The 15,278-nt window shown below is 41.1% G+C and overlaps 1 protein-coding gene across 3 annotated transcripts in view; it reads right to left on the bottom strand.

Moving 5' to 3' along the window:
* Nucleotides 1-15,278, bottom strand: part of TIAM1 (TIAM Rac1 associated GEF 1) — a 338,703-nt gene that overhangs the window by 32,610 nt on the left and 290,815 nt on the right. For all 3 annotated transcript variants that reach the window (XM_060234342.1, XM_060234345.1, XM_060234346.1), the window contains 2 exons: nucleotides 6,890-6,998; nucleotides 2,994-3,052 (listed from right to left, as the gene is read on the bottom strand). In XM_060234342.1, coding sequence (XP_060090325.1) covers nucleotides 2,994-3,052; nucleotides 6,890-6,998 — 168 coding nt within the window. The remainder of the gene's footprint in view (nucleotides 1-2,993; nucleotides 3,053-6,889; nucleotides 6,999-15,278) is intronic.

The following is a 15,278-nucleotide window of genomic DNA, read 5'->3' as shown; positions in this document are numbered from 1 at the left end:
TTTGATCTCTTTCTTGACTTCCTCAGCACTAGAATTTATTTCTTTAGTTATTTCTTTGGTTAATTTCTTCTCATTTCCAGTTATTAAATCCTTCATTGCCCTCATCAACCTTGCCTCCATAGCTTCCAGTTGATCTTGGACCTGTTTAGCCATTTTACCTTCACCTAACGAGGCAGCTCTTAGTCATGGTACTCTTGGTCCCAATTTTTGATCAAACATTACTGTCCCCCCATTACATGTAATGGATACTTAAGTTGACCACAGAACCAAATTCTAATAGTTGCATTCAATAGATTAGAGCATGCCCTTTCCAACAAGCCCAAAACTACCGTCCTCTGAGCTTCCTAGCTCCAAATATTAATTTTTAAAGTTCTGATGTTTCTCTATGGTTCTGGCTTTAGAAAAGACCCAGAAGCTTGAAGATTTCTCTTTTCTCAGCACTTCCTGTCTGGCCATGAAGTCTCATTCTCAATAATAGATGATCTCATGGTGTTTGGGAAGAGCATCACTTCCTGTTTTGTAGTCAGAGTCTGCAGCTGTATTATGGCTGGGGTTTTTTTTCCAAAGCCACAGGAATTTTAAACAGTCCTGTTTTTCTGCACTTTTCTGCTTATTCTTAGCTCCAAAAATTCCACTTTCACCCCCTTCCACTTCTCCTTGATTGTATACTTTAGTAGATAGTTCTAGATCTTAAAACTTTTCTTTTCACAGTCTTATTTTAGTCCCGGAGTGAAAGATAAGGATCTTTTACCTTTGCAGTCTATTCTTGTTATACCGTCCACTTTTTTCTTCAGATGTTATTATAGTCCATAGAAAGCTGGAACCTTGATGAGTTTATGTCAATTTAATGACTCCGAAGATTCTTTGTAGACGATGGAATGCAATTCATCATTGGGGATTCTTCAAAGACGAAAAGAAACCTCTGCTGGGATCTCTTGTCATCCAAAGTAAGTCCCCTCAAAATAAACAAGCATGTCTTAGACAGATTCCTTTACTGAAAAGTGTAGGCAGCAGGCATTAGAATGCCTTTTATGCCCAATACAAAGATTTCGGTCTGCTCCTCTTATGAGAAACAGGTCATCTCACCATGCTCCAACTCCGGAAGTCGCGACCAGAGCAGTCTCTACCCCATGACCAGGATAGAAGCTGGACTGGAAGGGGTCAAGGACGGATGTATCTTCTAGGAAAGCGTGGAACTGCTCTGCCACCGCTTTCTCAATTATCTTGCCCAGAAACAGTAAGTTCGAAACTGGTTGATAATTGGCCAAGACCATCGGGTTCGAAGATGGCTTCTTTAAAAGCGGCCGAATCACTGCCTCCTTAAGCTTGGCTGGGAATACTCCTGTGACAGGGATAAGTTGACAATCTCAGCCAAAGGACCCTGAATGTCATCTTCACCTGCTTTAACAAGCCAAGATGGACATGGGTCCAGAGGGCATGTGGTAGGCTTCACTGTAGATCCTGTCCACATCCTCCTGGGAGAGACAACTGAAGTGGTCCAACATGGGACCTAAAGACAGACAACAGGCTTCCAGTTCCTGCACTGTATCAAACTGGGAGATTATGGTGGAGAGTCAAGATCTCATCTACAAAGTAAGTCACAAAAGCCTCACAGCCAATGTCCAATTCTCTTACCTTTTGGTTGCCTATTGGCACCATAGTCAATGATCGAATTGTTCTAAACAATTGAGCTGGGCGTGATTTTGCAGATGCAATGGAGGTTGTGTAGAACCCTCTCTTAGAGGACTTTGCTGCCTTCTTATAGACTTTCATAAACGTTCTATAAGATGTTCTAAACTCCTCGTCATAAGATCTCCGTCACACTTGCTCCAGCTGTCTAAGCTGCTGCTTCATCCTCTGCAGCTCCAGAGAATACCATGGAGCTGCTTTGGTACGGCAGCGAAGAGGGCGCTGGGGAGCAATATCATCAATGGCCGCAGAGAGTCAGGAATACCAATCCTCCACTAACTCATCCAGCAATCCGCTAGGGGGCATCGGATCCTGCAGAGCCTCCCAAAGCCACTCCAGGTCCAGTTGGCTCCACGAGCGAGCATAAATCTGCACTAGAAACACTCAAGTATTGTGTTGGAGCCAGAAAACAGGATACAACTCTTCTCTGTTGGAATGCAGCATATCCCTGTCAACTTCATAAGGAAAAATATTACTAGATATCACTAGCCCCCAAACCCGAGCCTTCCTTCTCTATTGTATGTTAAAACTGAGGGACCTTTTCATGCAAAATGCTCTTGTGAAAAGTGTTGCCAACACCAAGAATAGGGAACTGATGGTGACTCAGAGTCAACTAAATGTTTCTCACTGTTAGGCAAGTACTAAACAACAGTTGTCTTTTCGCCTACAGATCTGCAGAAGTAGCTGCAGCTGCCCATATTGGCTTTTGCCATGTAATTTACTGCACAGCTTTTTAGTGTAATATGGTTATGATGACTATTTAATGAACACAAACTACTCTTTGCAGATGATCAATCTGTTGGGATTGTCAGGCAGTGGGCTGTTAAAGTCACTGTAAACCAAATGGTCATCAAGCATTGCTTTAAAGGCACTGCTTGTGTTGCAGACTTGGTAAATGGATGCTGAGGGTGGCTCCTTGGATCTCCCTGGAGCTGGGGTGTCCAGGGTTCCCTAAGCCCCCAACAAATCCCAGAAAATGTTTTTTGACGTTAGTATTTTTAAGGGTCTGAAATGATGGTGCTTTCTGTAACTGTTCAAGACAAAGACAAAGAATAGTCCTCCCACATTCAGCCTGTATCTGTTGCATGTTTACAGGCAGGAAGGAGGAGTCAATTTCAATCACAAATAATTAAGAGCTGTATTTTTTATTGTTAGAATTTTATTGTTTTTAGTTTTTTTTAAATTTAGTTGTCTTGTAAGCTGCCTTCTATGGCAGGAGATATTATCAATAAACCCGCATATATATTTGATTATTCAAAGCATACTAGCTCCAAATTAATTGGTTTCATCAATTGCAAACTTACCAATTTCTTCTTCTGTCTGGAGCCATCTTTATACACAAGAACCACAGCAGTTTTGAATACTAGAAAATGCAAAAACATATAAAAAGTAAATAATTTTTCTCAACCTCCCACATATGAAGAGGAGAGAGAATATAGTGCAGTAAGAAACAGAATGCAAACACTTCAGAGTTTCCAAGAGTAGGGAATGGAAGGACAGAACTGTGGAGAACCTGGGTTCATGAGGTGTGGCAATAAATTCAGCTACTGCTTTACTGAAGAAGAAAAAAGAGCAAGGATGGCTGTGAAATATTCACTGTTTCTGGGAGTGGGACTCGAAGCTCCTTAGAGAAAGGACAAAAATATAATGGAAAAAAATACAGTACATACAAAAATAGGCAATTAGTAACCTACCCATGCGAACAACAAGTGATTTGTTTTCATATGAGGTTGAGTTCATTATAGGCAGTGCAAGGGGGCCGAGGAATGCAGAGAGAAATGACAGTGTCCAGATAAAATCTTAATTTGGGATACCTCTCAGCATTCTTGAGACTGTCTCCACTCTTTTTAGTTAGCAGAAAAAATTGGATATGTAGAGACAAGTGAATTCCCAAAGGGCTACAGCCATTCCTAGAAATATTAGCCTCTTACGATACGTCACAATATTCTAAATACAGATACTGCTATCCTATAGATATAAAAGGCAAGCCCGTCTTGAGGACAACTCATATACCCTTCCATTGGCTGATCTTCATGTTACTCAGTCTCCATGGAGAGCAACCCCATCCTCCAGCTCCAGAACAGACAAGGATAGGGCCACTGGGGAAGTGGCCTTTCTGTCCTATTGGCCCATCCTGCCAAGTCTGCAATTTTCCCTCAGTGGCTGTTGCTAGGCAACTATAGTATTCCAATGTCAGTAAAAGGCAGGGGGAAGAGGCCCTTTCCAAGAGTCTAAGTGCTGCAGTCTAAGTAAGCCAGATTTGAGAAAAGGAGAGGCCTCAGCTGAATAAAATGCCATAGAGGCCACCTTCCAAAGCAGTTATTTCCTCCAAGGGGAGAGAGATCTGGAGTTCAGTTGTGATACCAGGAGATCTTCAGGCTCCACCTGGAGGTTTGCTACTCTATGTCTGGTGGCACCCTCTGGGTGCCTTGATGTCCCCTGACTGGCATGACTTAACTAGGCCTGGCAGCTTTCTCCTGTTCAGTAGCAGCCTCCCAAGACAACCAGTGTGGCATAGCAGTTAGCGCTTCAGAACAGGGTCTGCAGACCCAAGTTCTTGCTGTGGAAGCTGACTGGATTATTTTGGACCAGCCACAGATTTTCAGCCTAACCTACCTCACAAGGTTGTTGTGCAGATCAAAAGGGGAAGAGGAGAATTATGTCAGCTGCTTTGGTCCCCACTATGGAAAAAGACTCTACTTTTCATAGGTGAAGGCTGCAGGGAAGGAGGAGGAGATGGAAAGCTGAAGACAGAGGGGCAGATAAAGGAAGGCTGATGGTTGGCTGGGCAGGGGATAAGCTTGCCAACTCCAGGGAAATTCCTGGAGATTTGAGGGGCGGAGCCTGGAAAGGGTGGGGTTTGAGGAGGGGTGAGATCTCAGAAAGGTACTATGCCATAGACTCCATCCTCCAAACCATTTCCTCCTGGGGAACCATTGTTGCCAATCTCCAGGTATAGCCTGGATATCACTCAGAACTACAACTGCTTTCCAGACAGCAGAGATCAGTTCCCCTGGAGAAAATGGCTGCTTTGCAGGATGGACTCTTTTTCATTATACCCTGATAAGGTCACTTCCCTCCTGCTATTTTTCACACCGTGGAGAAAGACTGTACTTTTCCTAGGTAGAGGCTGCAGAGAGGGGGGAGGAAATGGAAAGCTGAAGTCAGATCAATTATCCTACAGAAAATGGCTGCCTTGAGGTCCATACTCTATGGTATACCATAACACAGCCATATCAGGCCAAAAAAAACCCAGATCATGCCACAAGCTGATACTAAATGCTGTAAGACTGAATACAACAGGAAAAGGTGCCAACAATGCACTTCAGATGATAGGAATGCTGAGCTTCAGCGACTGTGATTATCATCACACTGTTACGTCACAGCAAACTGACGCTAAGTGCCCAAGGTTGGGTAGGCTTCCCAACCCTCCCGCCCTGGCAGGGGACCCCAGGATTTCCACCCTCTTCCCCCACTCCCCAAAAAAATGGAAGCGGGGGAGGGGGGAAATGGCGCCGGGGAGCATGGCGAGCTGCCCCATCCCGGAGCGGGCGAGGCCACCGCGCTGCCCCCTCCCCGCCCACCGCAGCTGCTCCCACCGTGGCTGAGCCCATCTCGGAGGAGCAGCCAAGAGGCGGCAGCAGCGCAGGCAAAACCAGAGAAGGGGAGGGCGGAGACAGGCCAGGAGCATGGCGAGCCGTGAATCAGGGCCCTTCTAGGACCCGGACTCGTGGCTCGCCACGCCCCCGGCCCGCCTCCACCCCCCCTCCGATTCTACCCCAGAGGCGGAGAGGGTGAGGCCGCCGCACCGCTGCTGCCCCCCCGCAGCTGCTCCTCCGAGATGGGCTCAGCCTGAGCCCATCTCAGAGAAGCAGCCACGGCGAGCGGAGAAGAGGCGGCAGCTGCGCAGTGGCGTCGCCACGCTCCCCGGTGCAGTTTCCCCCCTCCCCCCTAGCTCCACCCCAGTGTCTCCTGGCTCCACCCCCAAAGTCTCCTGGCTCCACCCCCAAAGTCCCCAGATATTTCTGGGATTGGACTTGGCAACCCTAAGGTTGGGGCTCCCACCCAGAGGCTCTTTCTAGAGCCTGTTATATTTATTCCCACAACAGGCCTTATTTCTTGTATGAAAATAAACAATGAAGTTAGCAAATACTGAGACTCTAGCAGCTGGAATAATAAGCAATTTACTGAGTCATGCTTACATACTGTTTTATATTTATTCAGTACACAACACAATGTTATAGTGAATATTATTTTTGTTATTTAAATGCTTTTAAAAATAAGAATGCTACCAGTATGCATTATTTAAAAGGAAACGCGGAGCAGTTTTTAGCAGAATTTCTTTGCAGCACAAACAACAAACAGTCTTGTAGCACTTCAAGAGTAACAGAATTATTATGGCATATCTTTGCTGATGTAGGCACTTGTTCATAAAGTATGCCATTAAACGTGCAGTATTAAAATGCCATACATTCTTTTCTCTTTTTTGCTTAACAGATCCATATGGTTCCTCCCCCTGAAATCTTCAACTTACGTACAGCACACCCTAACTCCTCATAAATTCACTTATGCAAAAAAGACACTTTGGGAATCAAATCAACTGATGGTTTGTGTTCACTACAGTCAAATGGTATAAGCAGGGCTTTTTTTAGCAGGAATGCAGTTCCAGCTGGCTTGGCTTCAAGGGGTGTTTCCTAATATGCAAATGAGTTCCTGCTGGGCTTTTTCTGCAAAAAAAGCCCTGGGTACAAACTACATGATGACCATGACCAGCCCACCCAGAGTCCTCAGCAAGTAATTCATTCCACAGAACAGCATTCATTCCACAGTTCAGAGAAGTCCTGTTTCATACAGTTTATAACTGCATTCAGTAGTGTTGTAATAAAACTTATAATTTCAAGATATTCCCTTATATTAGTTTAGTATATTAATTTGAAGACCTTCCCTAAATTCACATGTTCAAGTAGCCAGTTCAGCTACTGCTTGAATAAACCTGTCAAAGATGCTCCTTAGATTAAAACTGTTTGAATCATTCCTCATTCATCTGGCCTCTATGTTGGAACCCAGAAACATTACAAATAGAGCACTAAATTTGAAAGAAAGTAAAGTTCCCCACATGTCCTGGAAACAACTGCTTACATTAATTATTTAAATTCTAGATGAAACAATATAATCTGCTTTCTTTTTGGGAAATACGTACCAAATGCTGCCAATTCAGGTACCTTCTTCCACTTCCCAAGAGATGTAGGAGGATTAAGCCAGATTACTGTGGTATGCAAAAGCAAGTCTCCCATAGAAAGATCTGCAACCTGCCAGTGGCCAGAGATAAAAAGGCAATGGTAAGCAAAACACTGGTTTAATAATGATTTTAAATTGGTTTTGAGCAATGAATACTACATTTGGAATTTAACGCAAAATGTCAGTTTTGCAGCTCTAAAAAAAATTCTAACACCAAGCAAGTCAGAGTGGATGCTAGTTCGGAAGTTAGCTATTATGTAGGACATGAATAGCTTTAAAGTTGATGGTTTCTTAACCATGAAGATAAAAAGTATCATGGTTTGTTAAATTACCGTTTGGTAAACAGGTTGCTGATATGGGTAAAATCCTTTCTTCCCCCATCTCTATTGTCTATGTTTTGTAGACAGAGCTGATCTTGCCATGCTAATCCAAAAGTAACCTCCAGGCCACAGTACTTCAGTGCATTAATGCAATGAGGCTGCCCTTGAAGACAACTCAGAAGCTTCAGCTAGCCCAGAACGTGAATGCATACTGATTAACAGAGACTAGGTCTTCAGACTGTATTTTGCCTGTGTTATAGCAATTGCACAGGCTTCTAATTTGCACAGGATCAAGCGTGGTATTAATTTTATGCCATTTGTTTTCTGGAACACACATACTTGAAAGACTGCCTCTTTCCCAACGAGTCCACCCTACTGCCAAGATCTTATTAACAACATTTCTTGATGGTTCATTCTTGCTGTCATTAGATCTGTGTTAGTATTTGCTTTTTGGAATTTACTCCCTGCAGAAGAAAATAAAGCAACCTCCCTACTTAGTTTCCAGAGCATCTGTAAAAAAAATTACTTTTTCAGCAGGCTTCCACTTTGTATGAAGTGTTTTTGAAGGATCTTTAGTAGAAGTTGTCGGTGTGTGTGGAGTCCTCCTTTACACAGCATGACAGGAGCAACAAGCCAGCAGGTGGATCTAGCTGACAGGTCAGGTCAGAGCGACCTTGTCAGCAAGCCGGTTCTGGCTGGACAATGACGAAGGGAAAGTACCTGCTGGAGTCAGCAAGAATATGGACTGCCTTGATTGGCTGATGTACATATATGAGGACTGCATTGCCTGTGTATAGTTCTCTCACTCGAGAGGTGATGCTGGCGGAGCACTTTGTTGCTCAGATCTATGTTTGTCACTGCACTAGTTACTTTGTATATATTCTGTAAATACACTGTTTTAATACTAGGTGCTGGTGTGTGGCTCACCTTCTTACCGGAGCTCACTATTGTACGTATCTCTGTTCCTCACTCTGCACACACACGCACCGATAGAAGTTTTATACCAGGCTTTACTGAGGCCTGTTTTATATATTCCTTAAAATGACTGTTAAAAAATCCTTCCTTGTCTCTTTTTGTATACAATATTTGCTTAAGTATAAGCTAAATAGCATCTCCATGTGATTACCAAATGCATGGAAATAAATCAACAAGTGTTCCCTGTGAGCTCACCATGCCTTATCTGGGAGCTTATTGGACTCTCAAATGGTTTGATACGGCAAGGCGATTCTTATATTCTTTCCTATGTTTATTGTTTATAGTTATATTTTCAATAGTGTCTTCTTCCACTTCCCAAGTGAAGAGTATTTAAAAAAAAATTATGGCAGAGCAGTTTTAAAACTAAATCTTGGGGGAAAGCCGATAGGAGATTAAATGTCTCTGGTTCGGGAGGACTCATCTCAAAGAGATGAAGGGTTAGCTGTTACTTTTCTACCGGGTAATAGATCAAAGTTGTCCACTGAGATGGTGACAAACAGTATGGACTGTCTGCCAAAGTCTCGAGGCGGCAGGAGGAAGGTTGTGGGCCTAGCTTGCCTGGGAAATTACAGATGTTTGTATATAAATGCTAGAAGTGTTCAAAGTAAAATTGGTGAGTTGGAATGTTTAGTATTGGGAGAAAACATAGACATTGTTGGAATTTCAGAAACTTGCTGGAATGAGGACAATCAGTGGGACACGGTGGTTCCTGGATGTAAGTTATATCGGAAGGATAGGGGGGGGTCTGTACGCATGCGCTAACGAAGCCGGCTGTTTGCTCATCCTCCCCTTCGGATTGGAATTTTAAATAGCTCAAAAGAATGTAAATAGCCTTTTGGCAAGACTATTTGAAGAAGGAGCTTACTTACGAAGGTCTGAAGAACATAAGAATTCCTTTCTGGGGTCCCAGAGGGTAAGATAACAACTTTTACTATCAAATTAACGAGGCAACGCCCAGGTTAATTACTCAGTGGTCGTGCGTAACTCCAGGAAAAAAAACAACATGGCTAAGACAATTAAAGAATTATCAGAGCAAATTACTGCTTTCCAGGCTTTAATAATGTCGTCCCAGGACCAGATAAGATCTGAAATTAAATCAGTTAGAGAGGCAGTTTCAGAGTTGACTGCAGAGATCAAGGACACCCGGAACATCGCTATTTCGGCTAATGAGCTTGCCTTATCTAACAAACAGAAAATACTCCAGCTGAACTCGCAGCTTACAGAGCTCTCTGACTGTAACAGAAGAGCGAATTTGATCCTGGGTGGAATTTCAGAGGAACTAAATAATAAACTGCTGGGAGGAACTCTTATAGACTGGATGGGTGAGCAAGGAGTTACTCTGCAATCTCAGGATATTGAGAGAGCTCATAGACTGCAAAGGAGACAAGATGGTGGTGCCCCAAGGGAAGTCATAATTAAATTTTCAAGGGAAAAGACTCAGCAGATAGTTTTCAGGACTTTGAAAAAAAAGAAAGACCTTTCTTTTAGAGGAAGGAAAGTTTGGGTGAGAGAAGACTTCTGCCAGGAAACCATCAGAAAGAGAAGGCTAATGAGACCCTTTGGGCAAAAATTATATGACAATAAGATTAAATTCTCTTGGGGGTACCCCTCCTCAATAATTATTTTTAAAGACGAAAAAAGGCTGGTGGCCTGCAACCCTAAGGAAGCAAGAGATCTCCTCACTCGCCTGGGCATCGCCACAGACGACCTGAGAGACCCGAGAGAGGAAGAAGAAGAAGAAACAGTGGATCTCGATGTAGACCTGGGAGAAGGAAGCTCAAGTAGACAAGAGAAAAGGCCAAGAACGGACTACTAAAGGGAAGTATAAAACATTTTGAGCTAAATTTAGATAGAAGCTAGAAGGGGAGGGCGGGGTGCGTACCCCCTGGAAGGTGGAAGACAGGATGATTGTCTCATCCAGAAAGTTGTCTGTGCCACAGGGGAAGGGAATGGGGGGTGGGTTTTTAGTAAGAAGTATAGTAAAATACCCTCAGCCAATAGGGCCCAAGTTTGTTACAAATAAAGAGAATGGATAGATCTTTAAGAGTCCTTTCACTGAATGTGAATGGTCTAACATCAAATCTTAAGAGATTCAGAGTAATTAAAATGGCTAAAGAACAAAGAATAGATCTGTTGTGCCTACAGGAAACTCACAAAAAAATAAATGATAGAAAACCATTGATAAAAGATTTGAGGTGGCAGGTTTTAGCAGAAGCAAGAGGGTCTTCCAAAGCTAGAGGTGTGGCTACATTGATTCGTAAGGATATTAAGGTGGAGAACATTGAAAAATTAGATAAGGAAGGTAGATACCTGTTAGTTAAGTTTAAGCTGGAAGCCATAAAAATCACTATAGTAAATGTTTATGCACCAAATAAAAGACAAAGGAAATTCTTAAACTTGGTTTTTAAGAAGATACAACAGTTTTCAGAGGGCGAACTAATTGTAAATCAGTGGGCGATTTAAATACGGACATAACCAAGAACAATAGTATTAAGCTAAGAGATTGGGGCTTGAAGGACGCTCATGAGTTTACCGACACGAGACCCAGCCCGACACACACTTCTTGTAGACATAAAACAGCATCCCGCTTAGATTATATAATTTTGGAAAAAAATAATAATATGGTGGTTAAAGAGATCAGGACCCATCCAATTTTGATTTCTGACCATGCCCCTCTAAGTATAGAATTAGAACTAAATCTTCCCTCGACAAACAGACCTTGGAGGTATAACAACCTGGTAATGGCAAAAGAAGAGGATAGGGAATACTTAATGACACAGTTAAAATTATATTTTAAGGAAAATAGAGGAACTGTGTCAACTAATATATTATGGGACGCTGCTAAAGCGGTAATAAGAGGCCATTTGGTTAGGAAAGAAAAAGACATAAAAAGAGAATGGTATAAAAAAGGCAAACAAAACTTAATGAATTGGAGGAGTTATAAAATGAAATAATGGGAAAGTGTAACCCTAGTTTACAGATTAGAATTAAAGAGATTCAAAAACAGTTACTGTTACTGGTTTTTAAGGTTTAATTGTTTTTATCAAATTGAAATGTTACTGGTTTTTAAGGTTTTAAATGTTTAAGTATCTAATTGTTTTATACTTAAAATTGTTTAAATTTTATGCTTGATTAATTGTTGGAAGCCGCTCTGAGCCACTTGTGGGAAGGGCAGGATATAAATCCCGAATAAATAAATAAATAAAATAAAGTTGGAGGCCCTAGATATGGCAACAAGGTGGAAAAAGGAAATAATGGTTAGGAACGACTTCCAGAGGAATAGCATTAACACAGCAAAAAGGTTAGCTAATTATTTGAAAGTTAAAAAGGCAAAACAATCAATTAGAAGTATTAAAATTAATAATAATACAACTCAAAACCCTAAGGAAATCACTAAGGCATTTGAAGACTTCTATAAAAAATTATATATGAAAAAGAATATAATGGAGGTGTGGGACGCACCTAAGCTAATCATAGAGGAGGAAGCAAAAGCCTCACTGAGAGCTGAGATTACACTCCAAGAGATAAAGGAAGTAATAAAAGCGCTCAAAAAAGGTAAATCACCAGGGCTGGATGGCTTTACTTCTGACTTTTATAAAGAAATGCTAGAAATTATAGCACCCGAATTGCAGGTAGTCTTTAACGAAGTCTTGGAAGGAAAGAAAGCCCCGGACTCATGGAAGGAAACAGAAATAATTTTGATATTAAAGCCCCAGAAAGACCCAGAAGAAGTAGGTTCGTATAGGCCCATTAGTTTACTAAATCAAGATTATAAGATCTTTGCTAAGGTTTTAGCAAATAGACTTAAGAGAGTTATCCCGTCAATCATAAAAGGGGACCAATACGGTTTTATTGAGGGTAGATCTATTGCCCATCCCATTAGAAATATCTTAAATGTACTGCACCATGGCCAAAAGAAAAAAAATAGCTCTGTTAAAGTTGGATGTTTATAAAGCCTTTGATACTCTCTCACATGAATTCTTGTGGCAAATATTAAAGAAGATAGGTTTAGAGGAACGGTTCTTACACGCTTTACAGGAAATATACAACGGAGGTAAGGCAAAAGTTAGAGTCAACACTGACCACTCACAAGCGTTTCCAATTCAAGGGGGGGTAAGACAAGGCTGTCCACTATCCCCGCTCATATTTATAATAGCTATAGAACAACTAGCAGAGCGAATTAGGAATGCGGGGAGAATAGAGGGGTATAAGTTAGGTAATGAAGAAATGAAAATTAATTTATTTGCGGATGATATCATAGTAATTATGTCTAATCCAAAAGACGGAGTTAAAGAGATTAAGATAATTTTAGATGATTTTGAAAAGTGTTCAGGGCTCGGAGTGAATATGGCAAAATCAGAAATTCTATACCTTAATGTTAATAGAGAGGAAAAACAGGAAATAAATAGGATTACGAATATAGGAATGGGAGCCAAGAGACTTAAATACCTAGGGATAGTCCTGCAAAAAAATATGGACAAAATGATAAAGGAGAACTATGGTAAAATATGGAAGAAAATAGAGAGAGATATGAATAAATGGAATCATAAAATACTAGGGATATCAACTAGAATAAGATCTCTTAAAATGTTCTTGATACCAAAGTTAATGTATTTATTCCAAACGTTGCCTTTAGGTTTGAGGAAAAATCAAATTGAACAATGGAATAAAGCAATCAAAGTGTGGATTTTTAATAATAAAAACTGTAGGTTTCATAAGAGAATTCTATATAACCTCAAATCAGAATTAGGTTGGGGAATCCCAGATTTAAGTAAATGTTATGAGGCCTTCCAACTAAGAGCGTTACTAGATCTGAGTGAGGATAAGGTACAGAAGTGGATTAATTTCGAGAATGCAGTCAACAGTGGTATTGGAAGATTTGGAATTTTTTCCACAGTGTCGACAAAATATCTAAAATTAGCTATAGGGCCCAGAAGAGTAGCATTAGAAACCTGGATGAAATGGTACCCACAGTGGCTAGGAAAGGTTTCAAGGTGGAGCCCCCTAGAAGCTATTGTTAAGGAGGTACATGCTATAAAATGGTGGGAAAGGCTCAAAAACAAAGGCTATTTTAGAGTGGACGATATGTTTAGGGGTGGTAAACTAAAACCCTTACAGGAAATTACAGAAGATTTAGGTAATCAATACTGGTTAAACATAGCAGGCTTGCATAAGATAGTTAAGAAGATCAGTGAAAAGGGAGAGCTTTGGTTAGACGCTCCAATAGAAGAGATATATAAAGTAATGGCCAAACAAAGGAAGGGTCTAGTGGGGTTACTATACAGAAAAATGATTTCAAATAAAGATAAAATAATAGTACATTTACAAAAGATTTGGAGTCATGAAGGTCAGTTAACAGAGAGGTTGGCTGGGAAAATCTTGGAAGGACTAGAAGGAATTAAAGTAATCAAATTTAAAGAACTGGAATATAAATTTTTCACAAAATGGTACAAAACTCCCGCACAAATAGCCAATATATTCCCAGGAATGAGTTCCAAGTGCTGGCATTGCAAACAACTTAAGGGTTGGTTTGCACATATGTGGTGGGAGTGTGAAGAGGTTAAACCCTTTTGGGGGGAAATTATTCAATTTATTAGAAAAGTCTGCAATGTACCATTAACCATTGGCTTTAATATGATGTTGTTAAGCACAATAGGAAGTCCGGCACTAAGTAGACCCACTCAAAACCTTGTCAAGGCAATGATACTAGCGGGGAAGGCAGTCATCGCTTTGGGGTGGAAAGATAAAAGTAAATGGTCAATAGAAATCTAGCACAGCTATTTGTTTGATTACATACAGTCTGACATCGTGGCAACAATCAACAAGGATTCCACGTGGGAAGATAAAGTCAAGGAAATCGAGACCACATGGAACCCTTATTTAGAATGGATCTCAGGAGAAACAAGGAAGGACATTCAGTGGAAGATTTTGTGCCCTTGGCTGAGGGGAAAAGACTAAGAGAAGATGGGGAGGGTTGGGGGGGGGGTTTATTTGTAATTCCAACATTCATATGTTGTAATGGCCAATTGTACAAGAGTCAATAAAACATAAAAATATTTTTTAAAAAAATATATCAGAAGGATAGGGTTGGAGGTGGGGTGGCTCTGTATGTCAGAAAGGGTACACAGTAAGAATGAGGTCAGAGAATTAGATTCCCTTCTAGAAATGCTTTGGGTCAAAATAGAGGGCCCAAAAGGAAATTTAACTATGGGAGTTTATTATCGCCCACCAAATCAAAAGATAGAGGATGATTATAATATGATGGAAGGATTAAAGATAGTGGCTAAACGTAAAAACTGTGTAATAATAGGTGATTTTAACTACCCGCAGATTGATTGGGTCAATATGTATTCAGGTCGAGAGAAAGAGATTGAGTTTCTAGATGCTCTCAATTACTGTGCTATGGAGCGGATGGTCTCAGAACCTACCAGGGGTGGGGTGATTCTGGATTTGGTCCTAAGTAATGCCCAAGACTTGGTGAGAGATGTAAAAGTGATTGCACTGCTTGGGAGCAGTGACCATAATATTATTGGTTTCACCATTTGTATAAATAGAGAATTGCCCCAAAAGACCAGCACAACCACGTTTAACTTTAAAAGGGGTAAATTCTCTGAGATGAAGAGGCATGTGAAGAGGAAACTGAAAGGAAAGGTAAATACAGTCAAAACCCTTGGGGAAGCTTGGAAGCTATTTAAAACTACAATCCTAGAAGCTCAGATAAAATATATATCACAAGTTAGGAAAGGCAAAAACAGGTATAAGAAAAGGCCTGCATGGTTAACAAACAAAGTAATGGAAGCTGTAAAAGTTAAGAAGGACTCCTTTAAGCGGTGGAAAGCTAGTCCAAGTGAGATTAATAAAAAAGAACACAGGCTGTGGCAAATCAAATACAAGACTGTGATCAGGCAGGCAAAAAGGGACTATGAGGAGCATATTGAAAAAAACATAAAGACCAACAAAAAAAATTCTTCAAGTATATTAGAAGCTGGAAACTAGCCAGGGAGGCAGTGGGACCCTTGGATGACCAAGGGGTCAAAGGATTACTGAAGGAGGATA

This window comes from Heteronotia binoei, chromosome 3 (genome assembly GCF_032191835.1).
Source record: "Heteronotia binoei isolate CCM8104 ecotype False Entrance Well chromosome 3, APGP_CSIRO_Hbin_v1, whole genome shotgun sequence".
NCBI lineage: Eukaryota > Metazoa > Chordata > Lepidosauria > Squamata > Gekkonidae > Heteronotia > Heteronotia binoei.
This window is presented reverse-complemented; position numbering and strand designations above follow the sequence as displayed.